The sequence below is a fragment of the Grus americana genome, chromosome 2, assembly GCF_028858705.1.
Source record: "Grus americana isolate bGruAme1 chromosome 2, bGruAme1.mat, whole genome shotgun sequence".
Classification (NCBI taxonomy): Eukaryota; Metazoa; Chordata; class Aves; order Gruiformes; family Gruidae; genus Grus; species Grus americana.
In genome coordinates, this window is record NC_072853.1 from 104,382,789 (window position 1) to 104,406,786 (window position 23,998).

General features: G+C 40.1%; 1 protein-coding gene across 7 annotated transcripts in view; it reads right to left on the reverse strand.

The window, feature by feature from the left end:
• The window catches only part of LOC129203530 (collagen alpha-1(XV) chain-like), a 159,491-nt gene extending 148,017 nt beyond the window's left edge, over positions 1 to 11,474 (reverse strand). For all 7 annotated transcript variants that reach the window (XM_054818144.1, XM_054818145.1, XM_054818142.1 and 4 more), the window contains exons 1-2: positions 11,292 to 11,474; positions 11,056 to 11,138 (exon numbers count right to left, since the gene is read on the reverse strand). In XM_054818144.1, the coding sequence (XP_054674119.1) occupies positions 11,056 to 11,138; positions 11,292 to 11,302 (94 nt within the window). In that variant the 5' untranslated portion in view covers positions 11,303 to 11,474. The remainder of the gene's footprint in view (positions 1 to 11,055; positions 11,139 to 11,291) is intronic.
• Between the last annotated feature and the right edge of the window lie 12,524 nt (positions 11,475 to 23,998).

Below are 23,998 nucleotides of genomic sequence, written 5' to 3' on the forward strand. Positions count from 1 at the left end.
TCCCACCCCAGCTTCCTGTGAAAATTAACTCTATCCTAGCCAAAAACTGGGACATTCCATCAAGTATTGTTTGTTAAAAACAAATGCAGTTATACACTAATATATAATATGTTATAGAACTCTAATTAAAAATTAAAAACTCTTGAAGACAAGTGTTTTTACATTAATATAAATTCACTACAATAATTGCTAGGTTATTTTGATCAAGAGCCAGATTTTTTCAGCTGAGAAATTTTGCATGTGTCATATACCTCTCCTGTAATTGCATCTGAAAGAAAACTAAAGACGGGGAAAAAAAAAATCAAACCATGTGCGTTAAAACACATTCACAGCTAGTCTGAAAAGGATAAAACATTTGCTTGTTTTTTACAGTGAATAGCTGGAAAGAGTTAGACACACATACATTCACAAGCACCACAAAATGGCAGTACTACTGTGGAGCATTCATTGTAGATGAGTGGTTCTTCCTACCAAGTCAAGAGCTATGTTGGTTTGGCAAAGTGTTGAAACAGATGGAACTGGAACAGCTTTGAAAAGCTGAAGACTAAGAAAAGCTAACACTTTGGCCCTCTGAGAATAAAAAAGCATCATATTCACAGAAGTGATGCAGAGTATTAAGTTAGTATGTAGTTAACCAAAGTGGGTGGCAGAAATAAAGATCCATACTGAGAGACACTGTTCCCTCACACCTCACTCTGTGATGCAGCCAATGTACTGGCAAGGAGGATTATTGAGCCTGATCAATGGATACTTTGATGTTAGGAATTCCAAATATGAGAGAATTCCTAGAAAAGCCTTAGATTTTGCATAATTTTCCCCTCATTTTCTACACCAATACATACTTTGCTTTGTAGACCACAATATACAAGTTGCTGCCTAATAATAAAACAAACTATCAGTACATTTGTTTTGCTTGTCTACAACAACCCTCTGCCTCTTGAAGGTATACCTTCTAATGAAACACAACAGTACTGAGCCAGAAGTTTTCTGTGGGACAGAAAGAAACACAAGGATAAACAGCAACAACTCTAAATTAATGTATTTCAGGAAAAAAATGTACACCACAATGTACGCTGTTAGTTATCAAATTAAGACATCAAACACATTATGATGCAGAATATACATATAATGGTGGGGAAAAAATTACTTGATACATACTATCATCTGTTCAGCTTCTTTGGTACCATCAAGGAAGAGAGAATAATACATCTAGAAAAGCTATATAGTTCCTCTCTCACCCCAAACAGATCTGCTCTTTTTAGATGCCTGTTTTTCCCATGAGTATCGCTCATGGCTCAACAAGTCTTAAATTTTTTGCAGGGATCACTTTTAGTTATGGGACCACATTCTACTTGAGACACTCAGGTAAGTTTGCTGTCAAGTAGTTATTTCCATTAAAAGTAATTTTCGGTTTGGTTTAGCTTTAGTGAGGTAGTTCTGGCTTCTTCCAAGGCAAGTTTGAGCTTCTGTTGGCCTTCTTGCACTATTGGTTCCCAGGACAAAAATGACATGTCTTTGTAGTCTGTAAAAATCATGTAGTGTTTTCTAGTTAAACAGCTCTCTTAAGTAGAACACTATATAATGGCAGTCTGAGAAAATAGTACTTCCTAAACAGAAACTGAATACACATAACAGATATACTCTGAAGTTTCAATGACACTTTTTTTGAAAAATCAAGTGGAAAATACTTGGAGCAAGTTGTCCTCCACCATCTTCTTTCATTGGGGGAAGTGGTAAATGCTTATTTTGCATGTATTTATTTCTCATATACATACACGTTTGGATACATAAATGAAGATCCTAGTGTCCAGCTGACAGTCTTTTGGTCTTCTGTGATACTCTTGCCACAAAACAGATGAAGGACTTCTCTGAGCTAACAGTGCTATTTGCATTCTGTCTGCCCATATTGCACATATTCCACTGTCACTTCCTAAATAATCTAATCCAAATGGCTTACTCTAAGCTTCATCATTCTCAGGCAAACAAAACACTTTTAGGAACTTTAATTCTGAGATCTACACATAAAGTCATTGGGAGCTCTACCTTATGCACTAGGAGAGCACTGTCCACATGTACATTTCAGTCCAGACTCAGAAATGTCCGTGGTCTGTCAGTTTTGATTGCATTTGTTGAGATCTAAATCTGGCTGTCTTAGCTGTCAGAGTGTTTTGTCTTAGATACCACTCATGATTTTGTTTCTAATAGAAGACTCAGCTGGGGACAGGGGAGGGAAAGAAGGAAGGAGGGAAGGAAGGAAGGAAGGAAGGAAGGAAGGAAGGAAGGAAGGAAGGAAGGAAGGAAGGAAGGAAAGAAGGAAGGAAGGCAGGCAGGCAGGCAGGCTCTGAAAATCAAGTCTATTTTCTTATGCATGTAGTTATAGTTGCAGCTTGTAGAAGCCTGTGTTTGCAAGAGGATAATGCAGCTGAACTTCAGGTTTTTACACTACCATGTACTGTAACATTAAGCTCGAGGTCCCTACAATGATATGGATAGGAATGTACACAGAAATCCAGAAGTCTAGCTTGGTCCTTTGTTCTGAATGGCACAGAAGAGCCAGACTTGGTAACTCTTATTTAGATAAATAACTTAATACTTAGTCAGATAAGTAACTTATTAAAAGCAGAATGCCTTAGACCACTCAGCTATTTGAACCCTTCTGTAAGCATCGATATAATATTCTTCTATCCAGGTTAGGAAGTGTAACTCTGACTCGGCAGGCAGCTACACGGGTAAATAACTGGTTGGATGACTGGGCTCAGAGGGTAGGGGTTAATGGGTCATTCTCTAGCCTGAGGTAACAAGCGGACCACAGGTGTCTATTCTGAGATCTGTCTTGTTTAACATCTTTACCAGTGACTTGAGGAGGCAATGCAGTGGACTGTCATGACATCATGGCAGGTGACATCAAAGAGGGGTAAGGGGGCAATTGATGTGCTTGAGGGCAGGGCTGCCATCTAGAGGGACCTAGAAAGGCTGAACGAATGGAACAACAGGAATCAAGGACAAATGTAAAATCCTGCACCAGTCAAGGAAGAAGTCTTTGCGAGAATATAGGCTGAGCAACAGCTCTGGAGAAAAGGATGTGGGGGTCCTGCTAGGCAGCACACTCAACATGAGCCAGTGGCATGCCCAAGCAGCAAAGACTGACAACAGCATTGTTGGCTGTAATGACAGGAGCACAGCCAGAAGGGAAAAGCAGTAGGGAAAGGATTATTCCCCTTTACTTGACACTCATTAGACCACATGTAGAATACTGCATCTGGTTTTGGGACTCCAGTGCAAGAAAGACATTGATAAACTGGAGCAGATTCAGTAGACTGCTGCTCTAAGGCAGACACACCAATCCTTTAATTATCTTGGTTGCCCTTTACTGGACTTCTCCAGTATGTTCATGTCCCTCCTAAAGTGGGAAGCCTAGAGCTAAGCACAGTACTCCAGATGTGCCTCACCACTGAGAGGAAGGGGAAAAATCACTTTCCTCATCCTTCTGTCTACACTTTTCCAAAGACAGCCCAGGGTGCTCTTGGCCTTCTTTGCCACAGGGTACATTGCTGGCTCATGATCAGCTTGTCTACAAAAACCTCTAAGGCCTTTTCAGCAAGGTTACTTTTCAGCCAGTGCTACTCCAGATTGGACTATGTTAATCCTCACCAGGTGCAGGACTTGGCATTTTCCTTTGCTGAATGTTAGGAGATTTCTGTCAATACATTTTTCCAGGCTGTCAAGGTATCTCTGAATGGCAGCACAACCATCCCATGTATCAGCTATTCCAGTTTTGTGTCAGCTGAAAACTTGCTGAGGGTGAAGACTATCATATCATCCATGTTGTTTAAAGAAGATATTAAAAACTGTTGGTCTCAGTATGCACCACAGGTACGCTAGTAGTAACTGGCATCCAGCTGAACTTCAATACCACTGATTACACCCCTTCAAGCACATGTAGTTCAGACAGTTGTCAATCCGCTTCACTGTCAACTTACCTAGTCCATATTTCATGAGTTTATCAATGTGGATGTTACAGGACACAGAGTTGAAAGTCTTGCACAAGTCAAGACCACAGTTGACCACCACCAACTGTCTTTCCCTCACCCAGTGAGCTTGTCATTTCATTGCAGAAGGCTGTGAGGTTCTCAGGCATGATTTTCCCCTTCACAAATATGTGCTGACTACTCCTAATCACCTTGTTCTTATTAGGTCTGGAAATGGCTTTCATGGTTATGTGCTCTCACACCTTCCCAGGGACTCAGGTAAGCTAATCAGCCTGCAGTTCCCCAGAACCTGGTCCTTGCCCTTCTTGATATTAGGAGTGACACTGGCTTCCTTCTCATCCTCAGGAACCTCTCCTGATCTCCAGTATCTTCCAAAGATAATCAAACCTATCTCAATGATATCAGTCAGCTTGATGAGCCCTCTTGGATGTGTCTCATCAGGTCCCATGGACTTGTGTATGTCCAACTGGTTTCAATGTTCCCTCAGTCCTCCTCAATGGAGGGTAAATCTTCCTTGCTCCTTTCCTGAAGGGAAATCCTACCAGCAAAAAGCAAGGCAAAGAAGGCATTGAGTACCTTGGCTGTTTCCATACCCCTGTCACGAGGTTCCTTGCCCCATTCCGCAGCAGGTCCACATTTTCTCTAGTCTTCACTGCTGGTGTACCTGTAGAAGCCCTTCTTGTTGCTTTTCACATCCCTTGCTAGATTTAATTCCACGTGGGCTTTGGCTTTCCTGACCTCATTACTGTACTCTCAGACAGTGTCTCTATATTTCTGCTATGCCACCTGAGCCTGTTTCCATCTCTTGTATGCTTCCTTTTACTGTTTGAGTTTAGTCATATGAAATATCACCAGAGATGAATCAGAGCTTGGATGCCATACTAGTTGATGTTCTGAAACTGTTTTGCAGTAAATATCCATGCAACATAGCTAGTGCTTATAGGAAACTTTGAAGCATGTCTTGGAGCAATAGCCTTTTCTCTCAGGAGTCATCAACTTACTCTTTAGAAGGCAGCACAAAATTAAATTTATTTCTGGGTGGGCTCTGTTCTCCTTGAGTTAGGTAATGTGTATCACTTGTCAGAAGGGAAATGAATATAAAATGCAATGAGCAATGCCCATGCAATATAATGCCTCTTAGTCACTTACCACCAAAAAAGTACAGAGAAAGTCAAAAGCTATATGCAGCTTTCCAAGGAAGTAGAGTCAGACATCCTGACTGTGTATGGAACTGTGATTTCACAGTTCAGAGAAAGATATGCCACAAACAGGATTGGAAGTGAATACTACTTGAGCAGTTATAAGTTACTATGGCAGGAACTAATCATGCCAAAAACTGAATTCAGTGGCAGCAGTGGAGGTAGACCCAGAGTCCGAAGACCCTGGATATTTCCAAGCATAGAATGAACTGGCCTGAGCCCATTCTTGTTAATATTCTATCTCCTGTTCTGAAGATGAAGCAAAAGACCATGAATGACAGTGCAGTTCAAATTAAAATCTCATCACTGAATCACTATTACCAGCTTGAGGCCTCCATCAATTGAACGTTTGGAATGAAACATGCTTGAGTGCCTCCAGAAAACCCTGGTTCTTCCAGAACCCCTCAGAAAAACTTGGTTCAGACACTGGTTATTCTCAGACTGGGCTGTAAGACAGATATTCATTTAAAATACTGCAATTCTTTGGCAGAGCACATTCAGCCCTGTCTGTTGCTTTTTCCAAAGCTTTCTCACCAGAAAGTAGCCTGAATAATCCAACTGTTTCACACTCCTCATATGCAAATACATTAAAATTAGGGTTTGCCCATTTTACTCATTCTTTGGGAGAATTCTGTCTGCACTCTACTCTCTGCAATGTCTGTGACTTTTCATGTTTGGGAACAGGAGCTACTAGAGATGGGAAGTCTGCACAGATAGAATTCACCACAGTCCAAATTGCTGGCTAATTTTTCGTTTTTAAATCTGCTGTAATTGGGTGGGTTTGCTAAATGGGAAAAGATTGGTGACCTAGAAATAGTGGTGGTAAATAGATTTTTTTAAATAGATAACATTACTGACATCTGAAATAAAGCATCAGATTTCACCAAACTGCACAATTCACTGTCTTTCTAGCCAAGGCACACTGTTAATTGGCAAAGCTACTGCATGAATTTGGTCAAATGTGAGATATCACTATGAGAAAAAACAAACCAATCCACAGTTCATGCACCAAAGGAAAGGGGAAGAAATTCCAGCCAAAGGGACAGACAGCCTCCAAAACAAGAAATTAACATGTTAGAATAAGAAATAAGTTCTTTGGAACCCTTTGAATAGCCCAAACATAAATAGTGCAATCAAGGCTTCCCTTCCACTGCTCATGTATTGAAATGGCAGCTTGCAGCTAAAATCTCTAATCATGTCTGCGTTCACCTGCTTGAACCAAACAAGCCAAGGCTATTGTTACTGACTCAGTATAAATCACTGTATTCTGCTAACTACTCCTAGCCACTTAAAGCAGTATTTCTCTTTCTCTCCAGTGATCCATTCACTTCTCTAGCAATGAGCAGTAGTTCAGTACCTAACACTAGATCATCAAGGTCAGGCATTGTGCTTAACATATGAGAAATGAATCACAGTTGAAACATTTTAATTAAATTGATGCTTGTTAGCAGGTACTACCAGAAGTACCTGGAGTACCTGGAACTAGCAGTTTTTACACAGCAGCTGCTGCATAGGACACAAATTGAATAACAGAGCTATAGCACAAGGCTGTGGGAAATCTGTGAGTGGGCATGGCAGTGCCCAAGCAGATCTACATGCATTTAAATACTCAGGAGAGCACTAGGACTTCTTTCCAGAAATTCTTTGTGTTTTATTGTCTACGGCTGAGCCAGAACAACATAGAAAGGAAGTATTTCAGTATGGCCTTTCTCAGCAGAGCAGGTCCTTCAAACACCATTTAGTGGGAAATGCAAGCACAATTGAGATTTTAAGTTCTATTCAGATCATGGAAACAACTGCTTATGCAGGCTTCCAGTGTGGCAGGCTTCCAGTGTGACCAGGATGCCTTCAGAGAGGAAATGAAGATGGCCATTATAACGATATATCCACCCCAGCTGGTTTCCCCTTCTGAGGCCTCAAAAAAAGCTGAAAAAAAAAAAATCTTCTGTTGCGTGGTAGAGTAGCTTAGCAAACATGTAGTTTATTGTCCAAGAGAATTAGCATGTAGAGGGTGTTACACAGAAAACTAATCCATTTAGAAAAGTGACAAAATGGAACAAATTTAGTAAATCAGGTTTGTTCTACCGGTGTTATCAATCTCTTCAGCTACTCATACAGATGACCCTGACTGAACCTGACTGATTTTCTACAGTAAATTAACTATGTTTTGCCTGGAAAGGCATTTTACCAACTATGAAATCAAGCTCAACTCCACAGTAAAAACATGCATAACAGCTGGTAGCAGCCTCTGAAAGATACACAGTGACTTGTTCAATTTAGACTCAAGTGCAGTTTGATGATGTCCAACTGCTCAGTCTGGTACAAGAGGATATAGTGCCATCTAAGTTATCTTTACAAAATACTGCACTCCATATAGACCAGCATTACTGTAACTGTGTTCTGTCTTAGGAAAGATTAGACTGAGCCATCCCTATCACCAGATAAGTCAGTGTGATTGTACACATTCCACACTCAAAGCACATACAGTAATTACTCAATAGAAACAAGTTTTTAAATGTATATACATATTTATTTACACTCATTATGTTGGTTCATTGTGAAAAGAAGTGCAGGCTAGCTGCTTGTATGAATCACATCAGTGGATCAACAGCCAATGAATGTCAATAACTCAGAATTCGTCCATTAAACTCAGCAGGTCATGAGTGCAAAGTTTATGTCAACAGCCTAATGACAGCCATTCTGTGTACAGAGAGCCAAGGAAAGAGACAAATATTTACGTAAACTATTGCTGAGCATGTTACTTAGGGTAAGAAAGCACTGTCCAGTTTGGCTAATAATAAAAGCCAGATGTCAATGAGAAATTTGTAAAGCTTCTTTTAGAGCACATAAACATAATACAAACTGCAGAACCACATACATTTAAACATTTTTTTTCTATTTTTTTTAAAGGCATGCACTGATTTGAATGCCAAGAACTGAAAAACACTGATAAGTGCCTACATAGCCTGTGGAAGAATAAATATGACTTCTGCAAGATGCTAGAGCAAGTCATAGGGAGAACTCTATCATTCAAACTGCAGCAGGGTTAACATTCAGATTTTATAACTTGAGTTCTGTCCACAGTCTGGGTCTCAGCATGTTCAGGACTGTGTTCTGAGCACCTTTTATGCACTAACTTAACATGGAAAAAGCAGCCAGGGTAATCTATATAAATCAAGATACATTATCAGGCGTAATTAAAGGCCAAGTACCTGCACCACAAGGCAATATCAGACAGAATAAGACAGACTACACTTTTATATACAGATAGATACATGCTTAATTGTCACTTGAACAAAGGAGAAGTGATGAAGTAATTTATTGAGAGACCAACATATCTTTAACCCTCCCACACAAATCCAAGTAGAATAGGGTACTATATTTGCACAGTTTTCATGAACACAGGAGAAAAACTGCAAAAGTGCTCCACAGTTCAAATGACCCTGTGTTTGGGTGAAGGTATATTATACCTTGCCTTTTTAGTGCATGGCAAAGCTAGCTGCAGTGAAAGGGACTAAAATCTTCCAAGAGAGTTAGTAAAAATTCAGAATTCTGAGTCACAGGAACTGCTGAGATTTCAGAACTCCAGTTTTACTCTAAAGCAAGATTCAAGTATGTCTTAAGAGTTTTGATGAAATAATGACCAAATCCCATCAATTTGCAGAACACACAACACAATTATAAAATTCTGAATGAAATATCTTTTTTTTTTTACATGCTGTCACAACACATAGCTTTATCTACAAATTACATAACAGATATCAAACTTAATTTTAACAAGTGAAACAGATGTTATTTTGATCAAGAAGGGGTTTCAGCTGATACTGTGAATTAGTAACTCACAAATTTAAATATAAAGTTTTAAATACTCTGTTTTATTTTCTGTCCCATTTTACAATGAAAGTAGTCAGACATTCTAGGACTTGGAAATGAAAGCAACACTTCTAATGAAACAAAAGTCCCAACATCACACAAGTTCACTAGAAAGTTAAACTAAGTCCCAGAAGTTCTCGAACAATTTCAAAGACTGCCATCTTCACTCTTCAGTAGTTACAGGGAGAATTTATATCATTCATGTATTTGCAGCACAAGAAAGAAAGGAAGATTATTCCTATTTCTAGCATTCAACACTTGATTTCAGGAGATTAAAACTTTTAAACCAAGCATCAGGAAAACATTGCTTAGAACATAGTCCAATGAAAAGCATGCGATTCCTACTATGTCAGGCACTTAAAAATCAGATGTAAAAAAAAGATTTAGTAAACATTTGGGAACAAGAAAATGGGTAGGGAAGAATGTTAGTCTAGGACAATTATGCAGGAAAACATTCCCAAAACAGTCTCCAAGTCTCCAGTGATCAGAGACTTGCATAACACCACTTGATCTTCATTCACGGTAAGGCTAGGAGTCCACCCAGCAGTAATAAGATTCTGCACAGGAAGAAACTGTCCTGTATCAGTAGGTGTTATCTTTCCTACTTCTGCCTTCTGATCTGACTTTCACAGGGTAGGATATTTAAAGAACCAAAGCTTCAGTAGTAGAAACTGGCATAGACCCACCAAAAAAGAAATTGTGTGTCAAATAAATATTTGTTCTTTTAATCACTGTGCTTGTAGTTTTAATGAGCTTCTGCTTATTAACTTTTATGTGGCAAAATTTGGTTCTCTCCTGTCAAGATCTCCCTCACTGCACTGTCATTCATCAGCTCAAGAAAAACATTTTTGCCTGATGCAACAGATTTATCTCCAACGTACATGCAATATATTGTATTTCTGTCACTATTCAGACATACATTAACATTTTCCTCATTCTAATAGCTGGTTCCAGTTTGTTTTCTTAAATATCTGTAATACAGCATTACATATTTCTCATCTGCACTTACAGCATTTGTTAGGGATAACTAATCTGTGGCTTTTTCTCCTACTGAAATAACTACTTAGAGCTTTGGCTCTTAGATGCATCATCTATTCTATGGCAGTGTCAGTTAAAAAGGAAAAAAACAGTCTGAGTAACATTAAAGTCTTCATGCGCAATATCTACTTCCCTTCAATAATTTCTAATACTCCTATCACATAGTTATCTAGGGGCCATTTACATAACAAATTGAGACTATTTTTTATAAGATAGTAAAAAAACCTTTTTGACATAAGTATTATTGTTCATAATGGAAAAGTAATATATGAAGCTTCTTCACTTTTTCTCAAAATTACATGTAAACTTTTAAATCAACGATCTCTCTCAAGTTAAATTTGAGGCTATGTCTTCCAGAGATGCTGAAGGATTTGGGTCTGTTACAAGAACACACGATCTGCAATTACAGAAAGACTTTTAACTGAAAGTCCATAAAAGCTAGACTGGTAAAACTAAACATTTAACTCAAGAGATCTGAAAATCACAATTTGCTCAGACACTTAGCAGGAGAAATCTCTATGCACTGGAACAAGCATGACATTTGTGTTTTTGCACTCACACTGTTCCTGGCACATTACCGCTATCTCCAGAGTGACACATACAGCTCTCCTAATTGTTTTCTGCTACCTTTCTCTGACATGATACACTCAAAACCATTCAGTATTCTCCATTTCTTTGAAGTACTTTCTGTTGATTATTTCATGCTGAAGAAATATTGAGAGAGCAGGCATGTAACGTTCCCCTTACAGCTGGGGAACCAACGTATTTATTTTTCCTTTTCCAGAATGAATGGCAATTTAAGCCCTTGACTTGCAGCAGCTTCCCTATATGAAACAAACAACAAGCAGCAGAGAAAATGAAGATCTGAAATGTAGAGTCTCCTTCTATATTAGGAAAGCATATCTTAAAATTAACTCTTACTCTCAATTTATAGGCATGATTTGGAGAAGTCTTACCTTCTATGATCTGAGCTGCTGAACCAGCATGGATTGACAAGCCAAAGAGCAGTAGCAGCAAGTCCCAGGTCCACCAGGCATGCCTGGAGCAGGTGTGCAAAAAAAAAAAAAAAAAAAAAAAAAGAAAGAAAAAAAGGGGTGGTGGGGGTGGTGGGAAGGAATAAGACCAAAGGGTGTAATACACAAGCACAAGGGGGAAAAAAGAAAAAGTAAAATTTAGAAGTGACAGTTCTTACCATGAGAGCATTTTCTGAAAGTCAGTTGAAAGACCTCAAGTGAGGAAAAAGTTCAGTGCACATGAGTTTTCTGTTTATGAAAATAAGAGGTTAATAAAAACTGGAGCCTGCTGTTTCTCCTCCAACGTTCAGACACAAGTGGAACAAAGGCAGCTCTCAGGCTCTCCGTGTGACTCACTGCAATTCAGTGCTCCAACTCTGAAATCTGACTCCATGTAGGCTTTCCTGTCAGGCCACTGCCAAAAACTTCCTACTTTATTTATTGATGGACACCCCTTACTGCTTCACATTATCCCAAGGTTGTCATTATCCAGTCTTGTCTTTAACTTCTGTCAGATAGTAGCATAGCTTCTCTAGCCTCCCCTTCTCCCTCCCGCACCCCAATCTCCACTTACTTATCCAATAAATCATGACCTCCAACATCCTTCCATCCAGCATTATATAGCCAATTATATGCATTCGTACATGGAATAGGACATTTCTCTGACCATTTTAACCAAACTTTAACAGAAACAAGTTTTAAGATATGAACAGGACAGAGCAGTCACAGTTAAATTGCAACATATAACTGGGAGGCATACTGTCTTACAGATTTTCTGTCACTTACAGAGACATTTTGAATCACACCTTTTTCTCTGACAAATTCTCTAATACTCCTATTTACAAAGATTTACACCCTGCATGTAAATTAAGAGTGTGTATCTACCTCAGCAGCTGTACATATATGTGCCTGCTATAGACATCCTGTAGCTAAGCATTCCTAATAGTTTCCATTAAAAGTGTTATTTCACCCCTCCCTCCTAACTTATGAAAAGCCTTTTTTCCACATGTAGTTCTTCAAAGCCAATTTTTGCTCAAGGAAGAATTTTTGGAAGAATAAGCTTGAGATTAATCAGACAATTTTTAAGTCATGAGATTTTTAACAATGACAGCAATTGTCACTTTTTGACTGGGACAGGAGGGAGCCTGGAAAGCATTGGATGTGGAAAGAGATCAGTGAGCTTTTCGTAGATCTAGGCTGGAAGGTGCTGAAGATCACTTTAGGAAATTCAAAACTAGAAAGGGATTTACTTAGGATGGGGTGCAGGGAACAGACAGTTTTTTTCAGTAATGAAAGGACAATCCCAAGCAATTAACAGAATTAAGAAGGATTTCATTGCACTGTGAATAAAATGCTTGAGTTTTGGGGTTTTGCTTTGTTGACTATTTTTGGGGAGCCTTTTGTGTTTTGTTTTGTTTTAATTAAACAAGGAAATACAAAGGTTAGGGCTTTAAAAGCTAGACTCTTGATTCAGCCCCAGACTCCTGTTTTAGGTTAGAAACTACAACAGGTCAGCTCTCTTCAGGTATATTTTCAGCTGAGCCACAGACCAGCATTATTCGCTATCCACCTTCTCCTTAATGATAAGGAAGCAAGAGATCAAACCATCTTTTAATCAGGTTTCTCATTATAAACACATACTGTTTTATCTTCTTCGGAGGACCAAGGACCCCTCTTTTTCTGTTCCATAGTATTATATCAGGGCTGGAAAAAAGTTTCATCGTTCACCTTTTCTACATGAGGCTGTCAGCTCTTTCCTTTCTCTCTCCCTAAAGTTTTTCCATTGTTATCACCACCAGCAGTGCTGCTTATAGGAAGTGTTTGCAACCTTTGTGCAAATCACATATCAAAAGCATTTATTTTATGCCTCTATCTAGGACATTAGATATATGCTTTCCCAGGAGAAAATACTGTGGGTTTTAAGCATTCTTGTAAAATGTATGTATTTACAAGCCTGGCTCACTTGTCCATTTTTTTCAGGTAATCTTTAGAAATAGTGTCACAAAATGAGATTTTGTTACAGGGCTTAGGTTTAGCAGCAATTTAGGATTTATTAATATTTGAGATAGATCACAGTATTAAGTTGTATAATTATTAACAGCACAGTCATCAGCCAATTTAATAGAATGATTTAATGGAATTTGTTACAATCAAAATAGCGACTTAGTTAAAGATTCAAAAATGGCAAGGGTCACCTGAAACTTACACAGATAGGGGTTAAATTGAATTATAAGTACAGATAGGCAGACAATCCCAGATCAAGTTACACACACACACAGAATGACATGCAAACAGTTCTGAACCAAATTACACACACACACAATTCTGAACCAATTGCGTGCGCACACACACGCACACTCACACACACAGGTTAACCTATGATTAAAATTTCGCTTTTTATGAGTTTCATGAATTACTCACTTTGATGTTCTGGCATTCATCAACAGACGGTCGGTGAACCTCATGATATCAGGCCTTTGAGTCCTCATGAAATCATTGACAGATGATCTTTCAGTCCTGGTGAAATCTACCCTGAGAGGCGTCCCAGCTCAGGGGAGATACTGGGTCAGAGCCCACTGCAGTCCTGGAGAGTTCAAAGGGTCTCACTTTTGGATCGCTATTTATTGTATCTCACAGATTGGTAGGGATTGGAAGGGACCTCTAGAGATCATCTAGTCCAACCTCCCTGCTAAAGCAAGATCACCTAGAGCAGGTTGCACAGGATCACATCATGACAGGTTTTGAATATCTCCAGAGAAGGAGACTCCACAAGCTCTCTGGGCAGCCTGTGCCAGTGCTCTGTCACCCTCAAAGTGAAGGAGTTTTTCCTCCTGTTCAGATGGAACTTCCTGTCTTCCAGTTAGTGCCCGTTGCCCCTTGTCCTGTCACTGGGCACCACTGAAAAGAGTCTGGCCACATCCTCTAGACATCCACCCTTTAGATATTTATAAGCATTGATAAGATCCCCTCTCAGTCTTCTCTTCTCCAGGCTAAACAGACCCAGCTCTCTCAGCCTTTCCTCCTACGAGAGATGCTCCAGTCCCCTAATCATCCTCATAGCTGTCCGCTGGACTGTCTCCAGTAGTTCCCTGTCTTTCTTGAACCGGGGAGCCCAGCACTGGACACAGAACTCCAGATGTGGCCTCCCCAGGGTGGACTAGAGGGGGAGGATAACCTCCCTCGACCTGCTGGCCACACTCTTCTCAATGTACCCCAGGATACCATTGGCCTTCTTGGCCATGAGGGCACACTGTTGGCTTATGCTCAGTTTGTTGTCCACCAGGACTTCCAGGTCCTTCTCCACAGAGCTGCTTCCCAGCAGGTCAACCCCTAACCTGTACTGGTGCTTGGGGTTGCTCTTTCCTTGGTGCAGGACTCTACACCTGCCCTCATTGAATTTCATATGGTTCTTCTTTACCCAACTCTCCAGCCTGTCCAGGTCTCACTGAATGGCAGTGCAGCCTTCTGGTGTGTTGGCCACTCCTCCCAGTTTTGTATCATCAGCAGACTTGCTGAGGGTACACTCTGTTTCCGCATCCAGGTCATCGATGAATATGTTGAATAAGACTGGACCAAGCACTGACCCTTGGGGCACACCACTAGATACAGGCCTCCAACTAGACTCTGTGCCACTTATCACAACCCTCTGGGCTCTGCCATTCAGTCAGTTGTCTACCCGCCTCACTGATGACTCATCCAATCCACACTTCCTGAGCTTGCTAATGAGGATGTTCTGAGAGACGATATCAAAAGCCTCCAGTGGTCTCCCTTCATCCACTCAGCTGATCATGCCATCATAGAAGGCTATCAGATTGGCCAGGCATGATTTCCCCCTGGTGAATCCATGTTGACCACTCCCAATAACCTTCTTCTCATCCACGTGCTTATTGATAGCCCCCAGAATAGGTTGCTCCACCATCTTTCCAGGGATGGAGGTGAGGCTGGCTGGCTTGTAGGTTCCTGGGTCCTCCTTCTTGCCCTTTTTGAAGACTGGAGTGACATTGGCTTTCCTCCAGTCCTTCAGGCACCTCTCCTGTTCTCCATGACCTTTCAAAGATGATTGAGAGCAGCCTAGCAATAACATCTGCCAGCTCCCTGATGGGTGCATCCCATCAGGGCCCATAGATTTGTGGATGTCGAGTTTGCCTAGATGCTCTCTAACCTGATCCTCCTTGACCATGGGAAGGTCTTTCTTTTGCAAGACATTCTCTCCTACCTCCAGGGTCTGGGTTTCCTGAGGGCCAGCCTTAGCAGTAAGGACTGAAGTGAAGAAGGCATTCAGTAACTCCACCTTCTCTATTTCCTCCATCACCAAGGCACCCAGCTCATTCAGCAGCAGGCCCACATTTTCCCTAGTCTTCCTGCAGCTGTTGATGTATTTGAAAAAGCCCTTCTTTTCATCCTTGACATCCCCTGCCAGTTTTAATTCCAAGTGGGCCTTGGTCTTCCTTGTTGCATCCCTGTGTTCTCTGATTACCTCCTTATACTCCTCCCAAGTGGCCAGTCCCTTTTTCCACATACTGTAAACTTCTTTCTTCCCTTTGAGTTTTTTCAGCAGCTCCTTGCTTATCCACGCAGGTCTCCTTCCTCCTTTGCTTGTCTTCCTATTCTTTGGGATGCACCGACCTTGAGCTTGGAGGAAGTGGTGCTTGAATATTGACCAGCTGTCTTGGGCCCCCTTCCCTTCTAGAGCCTTAATCCCATGGGATTCTCCCAAGCAGGTCTTTGAAAAGGCTCGAGATGATTTGCTTTGGTCAGGATTCTCCATTCTGGCCACAGTTTGTGCTGAGTCATTATAGTAGAAAATTCAGGCAGCTGGTGGCCCAGGTGTGGCCAGGGGGTGCCTGGCCACCCCAGTTCCAGGCTGCTGCACTGATGGCCAAGATAACAGCACAATGGGGCTCGTCCTGAAGTACTTACTAGTCAGGCAGCAGATGGCCCAGGTGCCAGAGTGCCTGACACCCAAATCACTGCACTTGTATCAAAGATGGGACTTATCCTTGGATCTCAGAATGGCCTGGAGGAAGGGCTGCACCACCACAAATAACTACCAAGAGCCATTATCAGTCCTGTCAAACTATTTTAAAACTCAGTTCCTTCTTTCAATAGTAATTCTTCTACCTCTCTATACATAAAATGTCAGAGGCTTATCTGCATAATGCCTCCTGTTGCGGTATAGTTTTTGTCTAGTATGTAACCGTGGGATAGGGGCCGTGAAACAGAAACTATAGAATCAGGTTGAGATAATTAGTTTGTAACCAACGTAATAGGTAATGAAGCTAACTGACCATGGCAAGGTACAATGCTGCTATGTTCCATGTACAGTCCCTACCAAACTGAACAATAGGTTTGGAGATATTAATCTTATGAAGTAAGTCGTTATGGACAGGTGCATCCACAGCAAGGATACTGCGCATGCCTGCATGAAGGAGGTCATCCAGCGGACACAGGTGCAAGACCACTGACGTCCACCAGAGACCCTTGAGGACCACCGACTCAAATCAGTGAGCATGCGTGACGGGGAGGAGAATATGGAAATGGATTCCAAGAAATGATTATCATAGGACTGCCCTTTCTGAGAAAAACGATGAATATGTATGTTTTGATCCTACATAACCTGTGTGTTGGTGATCACCTGGCATGCACGTTGGGTGGAGCTATCCCCCGTGCATCCAGCGCTGCAATAAAGAATGCCTGCCTTTTAACACTACATTGGTGTTACGAGGTTTATTCCCGGATTTCGGTGACAGTATACATGGCCAAAACATACATCTGCTTTGATGCCTTAGAGTAGACTAACATATTTAAGAGGCAAATGTATGATCAGACTCTAGATTTATAAAATTTAGATGTCTATTTATTATGGAATTTTTACAGTATAAGATGCAAAGACTTCATTAAAAAATAACATTTCTTCTATTGTTTACAATTTGATGGCTTTTTCCTCTGATTTTAGAAAACCCATAGAAAAAAGGAAGTAACACCCCTCTTTCTCCCATAGGTAATACACACGTTCATGCAAATGATCTACATGAAATGCTGCTGAGAACGCCTTTAGTTTCTGCTGGATATTTTAACATGGATGTCTGGCCAATGCTGAATATTTTTAGTTCTACTGGATAAAGAAAAGGAAGGCAAAGCATGCTCTTGACCTCTGCATTCCATTAGTTTTAAATGGACATCAGTGGAGGAATCTCTAAATACAGTTTATTACTCCCACTCCTGTAGGGCCTTCAGATTTCTTGAGTTTCTTGTGTTCATTAGTAGTCCTGAGAATTACAGAATATTAACAGGCTTTCTATATCTGCTATATCTATCTATCTATGTCTATCTTGCTCCCCACAAGGACAGTGACATCCACTCAGTTTTAACCTTGCTGTTTGTCTCTTCCTTTTCAAACACAGCAGGACATAAGTGCTTGAATTAGGACGTAAGGGCTTTCCTTAAGTACTGTCTCCAGCTGTCTTCAACTAAGATGGAGTTTTCCAGCTGGTTAAAAAAATCTCCATTTTCCAGGCAGAAGTTTTGTTTACTTTCTTCAGCTCTGTCAACTGATTGCATTCCTTAAGATTTTAAATGGCAGAATACAATTCTGCCATTGCAGCTCTTATTTGTTCACTGAGTTAGTCTGACTGGGTGTTCTTACATTTCTGATCATCTTTGTGTTAAGTTTATTTTTTTTCCTCCTGACTCCAACACAAAGTTCTTTGCTGCACATTTCTAGCCTCTATAATTATAGGATTTAATCATAAGAATATTCTTGTGCAAGATCAGTGTTAGAGAAACAGTATGCGCCAAGGCCTGAGTGAGTTAAGAACCATGCTAGAAAAGAATAGAAGATTTCTGCTTAGACTTCTCCTGAGCATGTATAAGTGTTCGGCATTGACAGTATCCTCTGGCGAAGAGGTCCACTGCTCAGTTATGCCTTTCGTAAAGAAGCTTCTGCTCCTCTGTTTTCAAGTTGGGTCCTGCTGATGTTCTTTGATGCCTTCAAGTTCTTGTACTAAATGGGGATCACCTATTCACTGTCCATTCTGTTTACTCCACGCTCTTTGTGATTTCAGAAGCCTCTTTTATATACCCCTTACACTTGGCTGCTTTCTGTACTGAGTATGAACTTACTTGTAGAACATTTCTTGTATTGCAACCATTCCACACCTCCAGTTATTTTTTTAGCCTTTCTCTGAGTTTCTGTGTTCTAGTACATCACTTGCGATCTATGGTGGAGTTGGGGGAATCACAACTGCACATGATGCAAATAATCCCAAGATTTCTCTAGTGACATAGCAATGTACTCTGTATTTTTCCTGATGAGGAACAAAACTGGTATACGTTCTTGACTGCAGCTGAGATGATGTTTTCACAGAATTCTCATAAGCTCAATAATTTGCACCTAAGAGGTAATTTTATGTGTAATTAAGATTTCTACTCCCTCTGTCAATAAATTTAGAACAAATGGTAGAAATTAATTTAATCTAATCTATGATTTTATTCTCCAGCCATTAACTCTTAGAAGATCCATTTGTAATTCTTTACAATCTGCCCTTGTCCTTATTAAAAAAAACCCCTCATATCCTCAGCAAAATTAACTGCACAGCAGTCACGTAACTGCTTGCCCTCGCTGCATAAGGCAGGCAGTACAAATCTCTGTAGAATTACAGCAGTGACCTTTCTCTACTACAAGGGCTGACTATATTCTTCAGCTTTTTGACTCTCTTTTAACCAATTGTTCATGCACAGACCTCGCTTCTTGTGCCTTGGCTTCCTCAAAAGCTACTGTCAATGATTCTGAGTACATCATTTAAGTGATGGGCTGCTGCAGGATGTATCACTTCATCCAGAAACTCTGAATGACATTTTGGCTTTGAATATCATCAGCTAACTGCTCCTAAACAGCTGCTTTCACAGTGGTTTGATAATACACTTTCATACGCATGACAAATGCTTTAATACTGTTTTTCTGTTTTTTCTTCCTTTTAACAAGGCATCTTGGGGAAAAAAAAATAATGCTGGTTTTAATATACACTTATGAAGGAATAGGAGTGTACATTTATGTATCTGAAGACAGGCCTGTACCTTACCCTATAGAACGGTACAAATTATGGTCACAGAGGTAAAGAATTCTAGCATTTTCTAGCTCTTTAGTACCTCATTTCACATAATTTGAGTGTTTCTGGCTCCTCTACTCCTCCCTCACAGTATTATAAAAAGCCTTGGAAAGAAATGTTAAATCTTTCACACAATGGGGCTGGATGGAAAAGAAGGCAAAGACGAATCAGGAACCTGAAGCTTGCAATGGAAACCCTAGGGAGAAAGGTATCTCCCATCAATACCGATATTGGAAGATGATTTTTTAAAGGGAAGAGACCAGGTCTGTTGGGCACACAGATGGGTATGAGGGCAATCAGACTAGTGGGGAGGATGGATGAATGCTACAGAGAAAAGTGTGCAAAAAGGACAACAAGACTGAGTGAAAAGCCTGAGACAGGAACTTGGGAAGAGGTGAGGACAAAGCTAAGAGCACTGAAAGCCAGTTAGGAAGCAGAAGGAAAGGGAAGTCTGGGTATGTTACCTGACCCTATGTGGCAAGGAAACCAAGAATACCTGTTTAGACATACATATTTTCCCTCTACAAACGCTGACTCAGTCTTTCGCTAAGCAGCATGACTAGAAGAGGAAAAATGCTGTGATACTTCCGCTATAAGCAAGCATCCATGAAACCTACTAGCAAAACATGTCTTGTGCAACACTCTAATAGTTCAAGTGGTATATACTGTGAATTAGGATATTTCAGTACTTCTGATGTCACATGGAAGTGCCAGTATGCCCCTATTAAATTTTAAGTTGGTGTCCTAAAATGCAAAAAACATTAGTGCTATTAACCAATTATTTGATGGGGTCACAAAAAATATCATTTCCAGAAATGGCTGAACTGTTTCTGATGAAGTTTATGGTATTGGCATGAGACACAAAGTCAGAATTCAAATTGGTCAGTGTTCAGAAACTGAACAAGCAATTGAAATTATTCAGTGCAGCATGTGGGACAACTGTAAAAACAAGCATAAGTAGATGTTCTGCTTGTAATTTAAACTCACTTGTGTGTCAACACTGATCCTATTGCAATGTTAAATTATGTGTACATAATTTTAAAGCATATTTAAAAAATAAGTCTTAACTATATTAAATATATGCATTGCACTGAAAGACTCCATTCAGACAAAATGTCATACATTCCTTTTATATGAATAAACCCAGAAAGAATTATATGCAGCACTTGCGCTGTCTGTCTTCATGTTCAGCTGAGCTGAGGAAACATTTTCTCCTACACACACACACACACAGAGGGTATAGAAAGTAAAAAAGCTTCATCAGAATCTCTCTCCCCATCCTATGCAAGCTAACTTGACTCAAATGTATTCCATTTAAAAATATTTATAGAGCTTGACCCAAGGAGTGACCTCACTGACTTTTTACACTACCTTGAGATAAACTTGTAAAAAACCATGGTCTCCTACAGTGGGACAAACCTCTTGTCCCACTGTTTTATATGAAGTAGGGGTTTTCAGGAAAGTAAAATCCTACTTTGTAAGCCAACCACAAAGGCAAATGCCAAATCTTTAATCACCATTAGATTATTGTCTCAAATTCTTACTTTGTAAATTATCATGATAACATGGAAAGGACTGATAATCCACCTTCACAGGTAAAAGGAGTACAAGTACTTTGCTTAGATAAAGGTTAAAAATCTGGTCTTCTTGAAAAAGGTTTTCAGATGCCTCCAGTGTGAGGATTTTACCCAATATAGTTGCCCTAAAAATACATTTAGATCAAGATAATGATCAGGATGAGACCTGGCATTTATACTGTGCACATGATAGCGAAGAACAGCAACTTTTTTTTTTTTTCCCAGATCTAGTTGTTACACTCAGAATCTTGTTTATAGGCAAAGAGGCAGCACACCTTTTAAATTGTAATAAATAAACCTAAGAACTTTTGGGAGAGAGGGCAAAGGTAACTTGCCACCAAGATGGCTGACCTGGGAAGAAGGGATTTACAATAGGAAAGACAGTGGAGGGACAAAGTTACCAGCAGCCCTGTGAGGGAGGGATGAATAGGGTTGACAAGCAAAGGGCATGGGGTGATGTGTCAGAAAGGAAACACAAAATCAGGGAAACAAGGCTTAAGCAGGGTCACCTCCCGCATTTGCATGTAAGCAAGGCAACATTATTGGAAAAAACCAGACCCTTGCTGGCAAATGGGTATTCTGGGGTGCCTCTCTGAAGTGCACGTACACTAATATACATAGCATGGGGAATAAACATGATAAGTTAGAAATCTGTGTGCAGCTGCAGGGCTTCAATCTTGTTGGAATCATGGAGACATTGTGGGACAGCTTACAGGTCATTCCTGTTGCCAGCAGGCTGAGGGAGGTGATCCTTCCCTTCTGCTCAGCACTGGTGAGGCCACATCTGGAGTACTGTGTCCAGTTCTGGGTTCCCCAGTACAAGAGAGACATGGACATACTGGAGAAGGTCCAACAACGAGCCATGAAGATGATTAAGGGATTGGAGCATCTCTCCTATGAGGAGGGCTGAGTGAGCTGGGACTGTTCAGCTTGGAAAAGAGAAGGCTCTGGGGGGATCTTATCAATGTATAGAAATATCTGAAGGAAGGGTGCAAAGAGGACGAAGCCAGGCTCTTTTCATTGGTGCTCAGTGACAGGACCAGAGGCAATGGGCATAAACTGAAACACAGAAGGTTTTCTCTGAACATCAGGACACGCTTGTGAGCCTGAGTGACTGAGCACTGTCATAGGTTGGTCAGTGAGGTTTTTGAGTCTCCATCCTTGGAGATATTCAAAACCCACCCAGATAGACATAGTCCTGGGCAGCCTACTCCTGCTTGAGGAGGAGGGTTGGACCAGATGACGTCCAGAGGTCCTTTCCCACCTCAACAACTTGTGACTCAGATTGTAAGTGTAATGGAATTTTTAACAGTCTAATTCAAGGATCACCATTAGTCTTCATCTAATTATTGCAGAAAAATAATGTATAATAAAGTATCTACAGTACTTATATACAGGAAAAGATGCAATAATAGCAATAATACAGTTAAAAAATAACACACACGTTTCTTAGCTTCTACCCCTTTTCTAATGTTATGCTCACTCTTCCACTGCTCCTCTGGGTCCTAATGTTGATGGTCTCACTCTGGTGTTGGCCATGGGTCTTACAGCAAGTTGACAACATCTGGAGTCCTTTACTGGGAGGAATACTATATTCATGCTGACCGTTTCTTCTTCCTCTCTCTCCCCTAAGATACATTTGCATTGAATTTATGACATTTAAAAATTTTAAATAAAATCCAGGACATAAAAAATGACAGTAAAATATAAACTAAGATCTATTCAGAAAAAAAGTCATCACATATTAAGCTGAAATGTCCAAATAATAGAGGTGGAAGAACAGAAGTTCCTGATCTCATGAAGTTTAAGAGGCACAGTTCTCACCAGCTGTCAGTGGAAAAATGTCAGTCAAGCAAGGCCACTGTGTATGATGACCTCAGGATGATGGCTACATTTACTGGCAGGATGATCTAATCATATTTGTGCTGTAGAAAATATATTTCTGATGAACACCAAACTTCAATTCCAAAGTGACAAAAATCCATGTTACAGGAAGGCAGCTTTATTTGCCAACACAGAGCAGTAGCGTAAAAAAAAAAAATCTTTGAAACAGATTTGTCTTCCCTTTTAAAATCTCCTTTACCAAATAGCCTAGCTGCCTTTATAGTACTTAGAGAAAATTAAGGCATCCAACTGTCTTAAAACTGGAATATATTTGTAATGATTAGGAGAAATATACACAAAAGTAGAAAAAAATCAAAGCATTTTCAAAATCATCTTTAAAACAGTCTGTTGGCAAATTATGAAAAAAAAAAAAAAGTCCATACTATCTATTCTTAAGACCAAAGGGACATAAATAAATAGAAACTTTCAAAGCAGAATCCACTTCAAATAAAAATGCCAATTTTTATGTCTTAATTTTCACTTTTCTGTTTACAGAATGGAAATTTTTTCTTCAAGAATAATTTTCTTGGAGATTATAATCTGTAAAAGAACTTTAAAAATAAGGACAGTACATGACCACCTTAGCCTGGTACCACATTTTAGCAGACAAATGCATTCTTCACTCTTATGCAAGTATGTCTGTTTCTGCTTCATCGGTATTTTTGGAAAATGCTTTCCAAGTGCAGACAACTTTCATGCAATTTTGTGAACTGTTCTCCCTCTCTTCTCAAAATACAGTAAATTCTGTTTTCCATATTGCCTATCCTCCCATTACCAATTGTGATTTTTCTTCTTCTGATCATTTTCTGGCTGAGACCTCTGGAATGCCTGTTCAGGATAAGGCAGCAGAGGTTAAAAATTAAACTCACCCACAGGTAGTGAGCCTGCTCATTAAGGGAGCAGGGGAAAGAAAAGCCAGGCATTTAAGTACCACAAAAAGGAAACACACAATACCAGCAGGACAGAACGTGTGTTTATGCTGCCTGTGACTGTTACAGGATAGCTACCACCCACAGTTACGAAACAGAAATAAACACATTACCCTTGTGCTTGACTCTTTTTCCAAAATTTAAAACACAATTAGTTGTATGTCTTAAAAATAAGATGTGGGCAAAATAAGCTTTGAGCAACAACATGATTCACATGATGTAAGTCTGACTTTTTTTCATTGTTTTTACTTTAGGAAGAGTTGTTCAGCATACAAGCACATCCAATAATACCTTACAAAAATCTATTCAAAATGAAAAAGATACCCTCTTACTCCCTGTGTTCCACAACTTAAATACATGCCTTCTGACACACCAGCAAGGCTTGTTC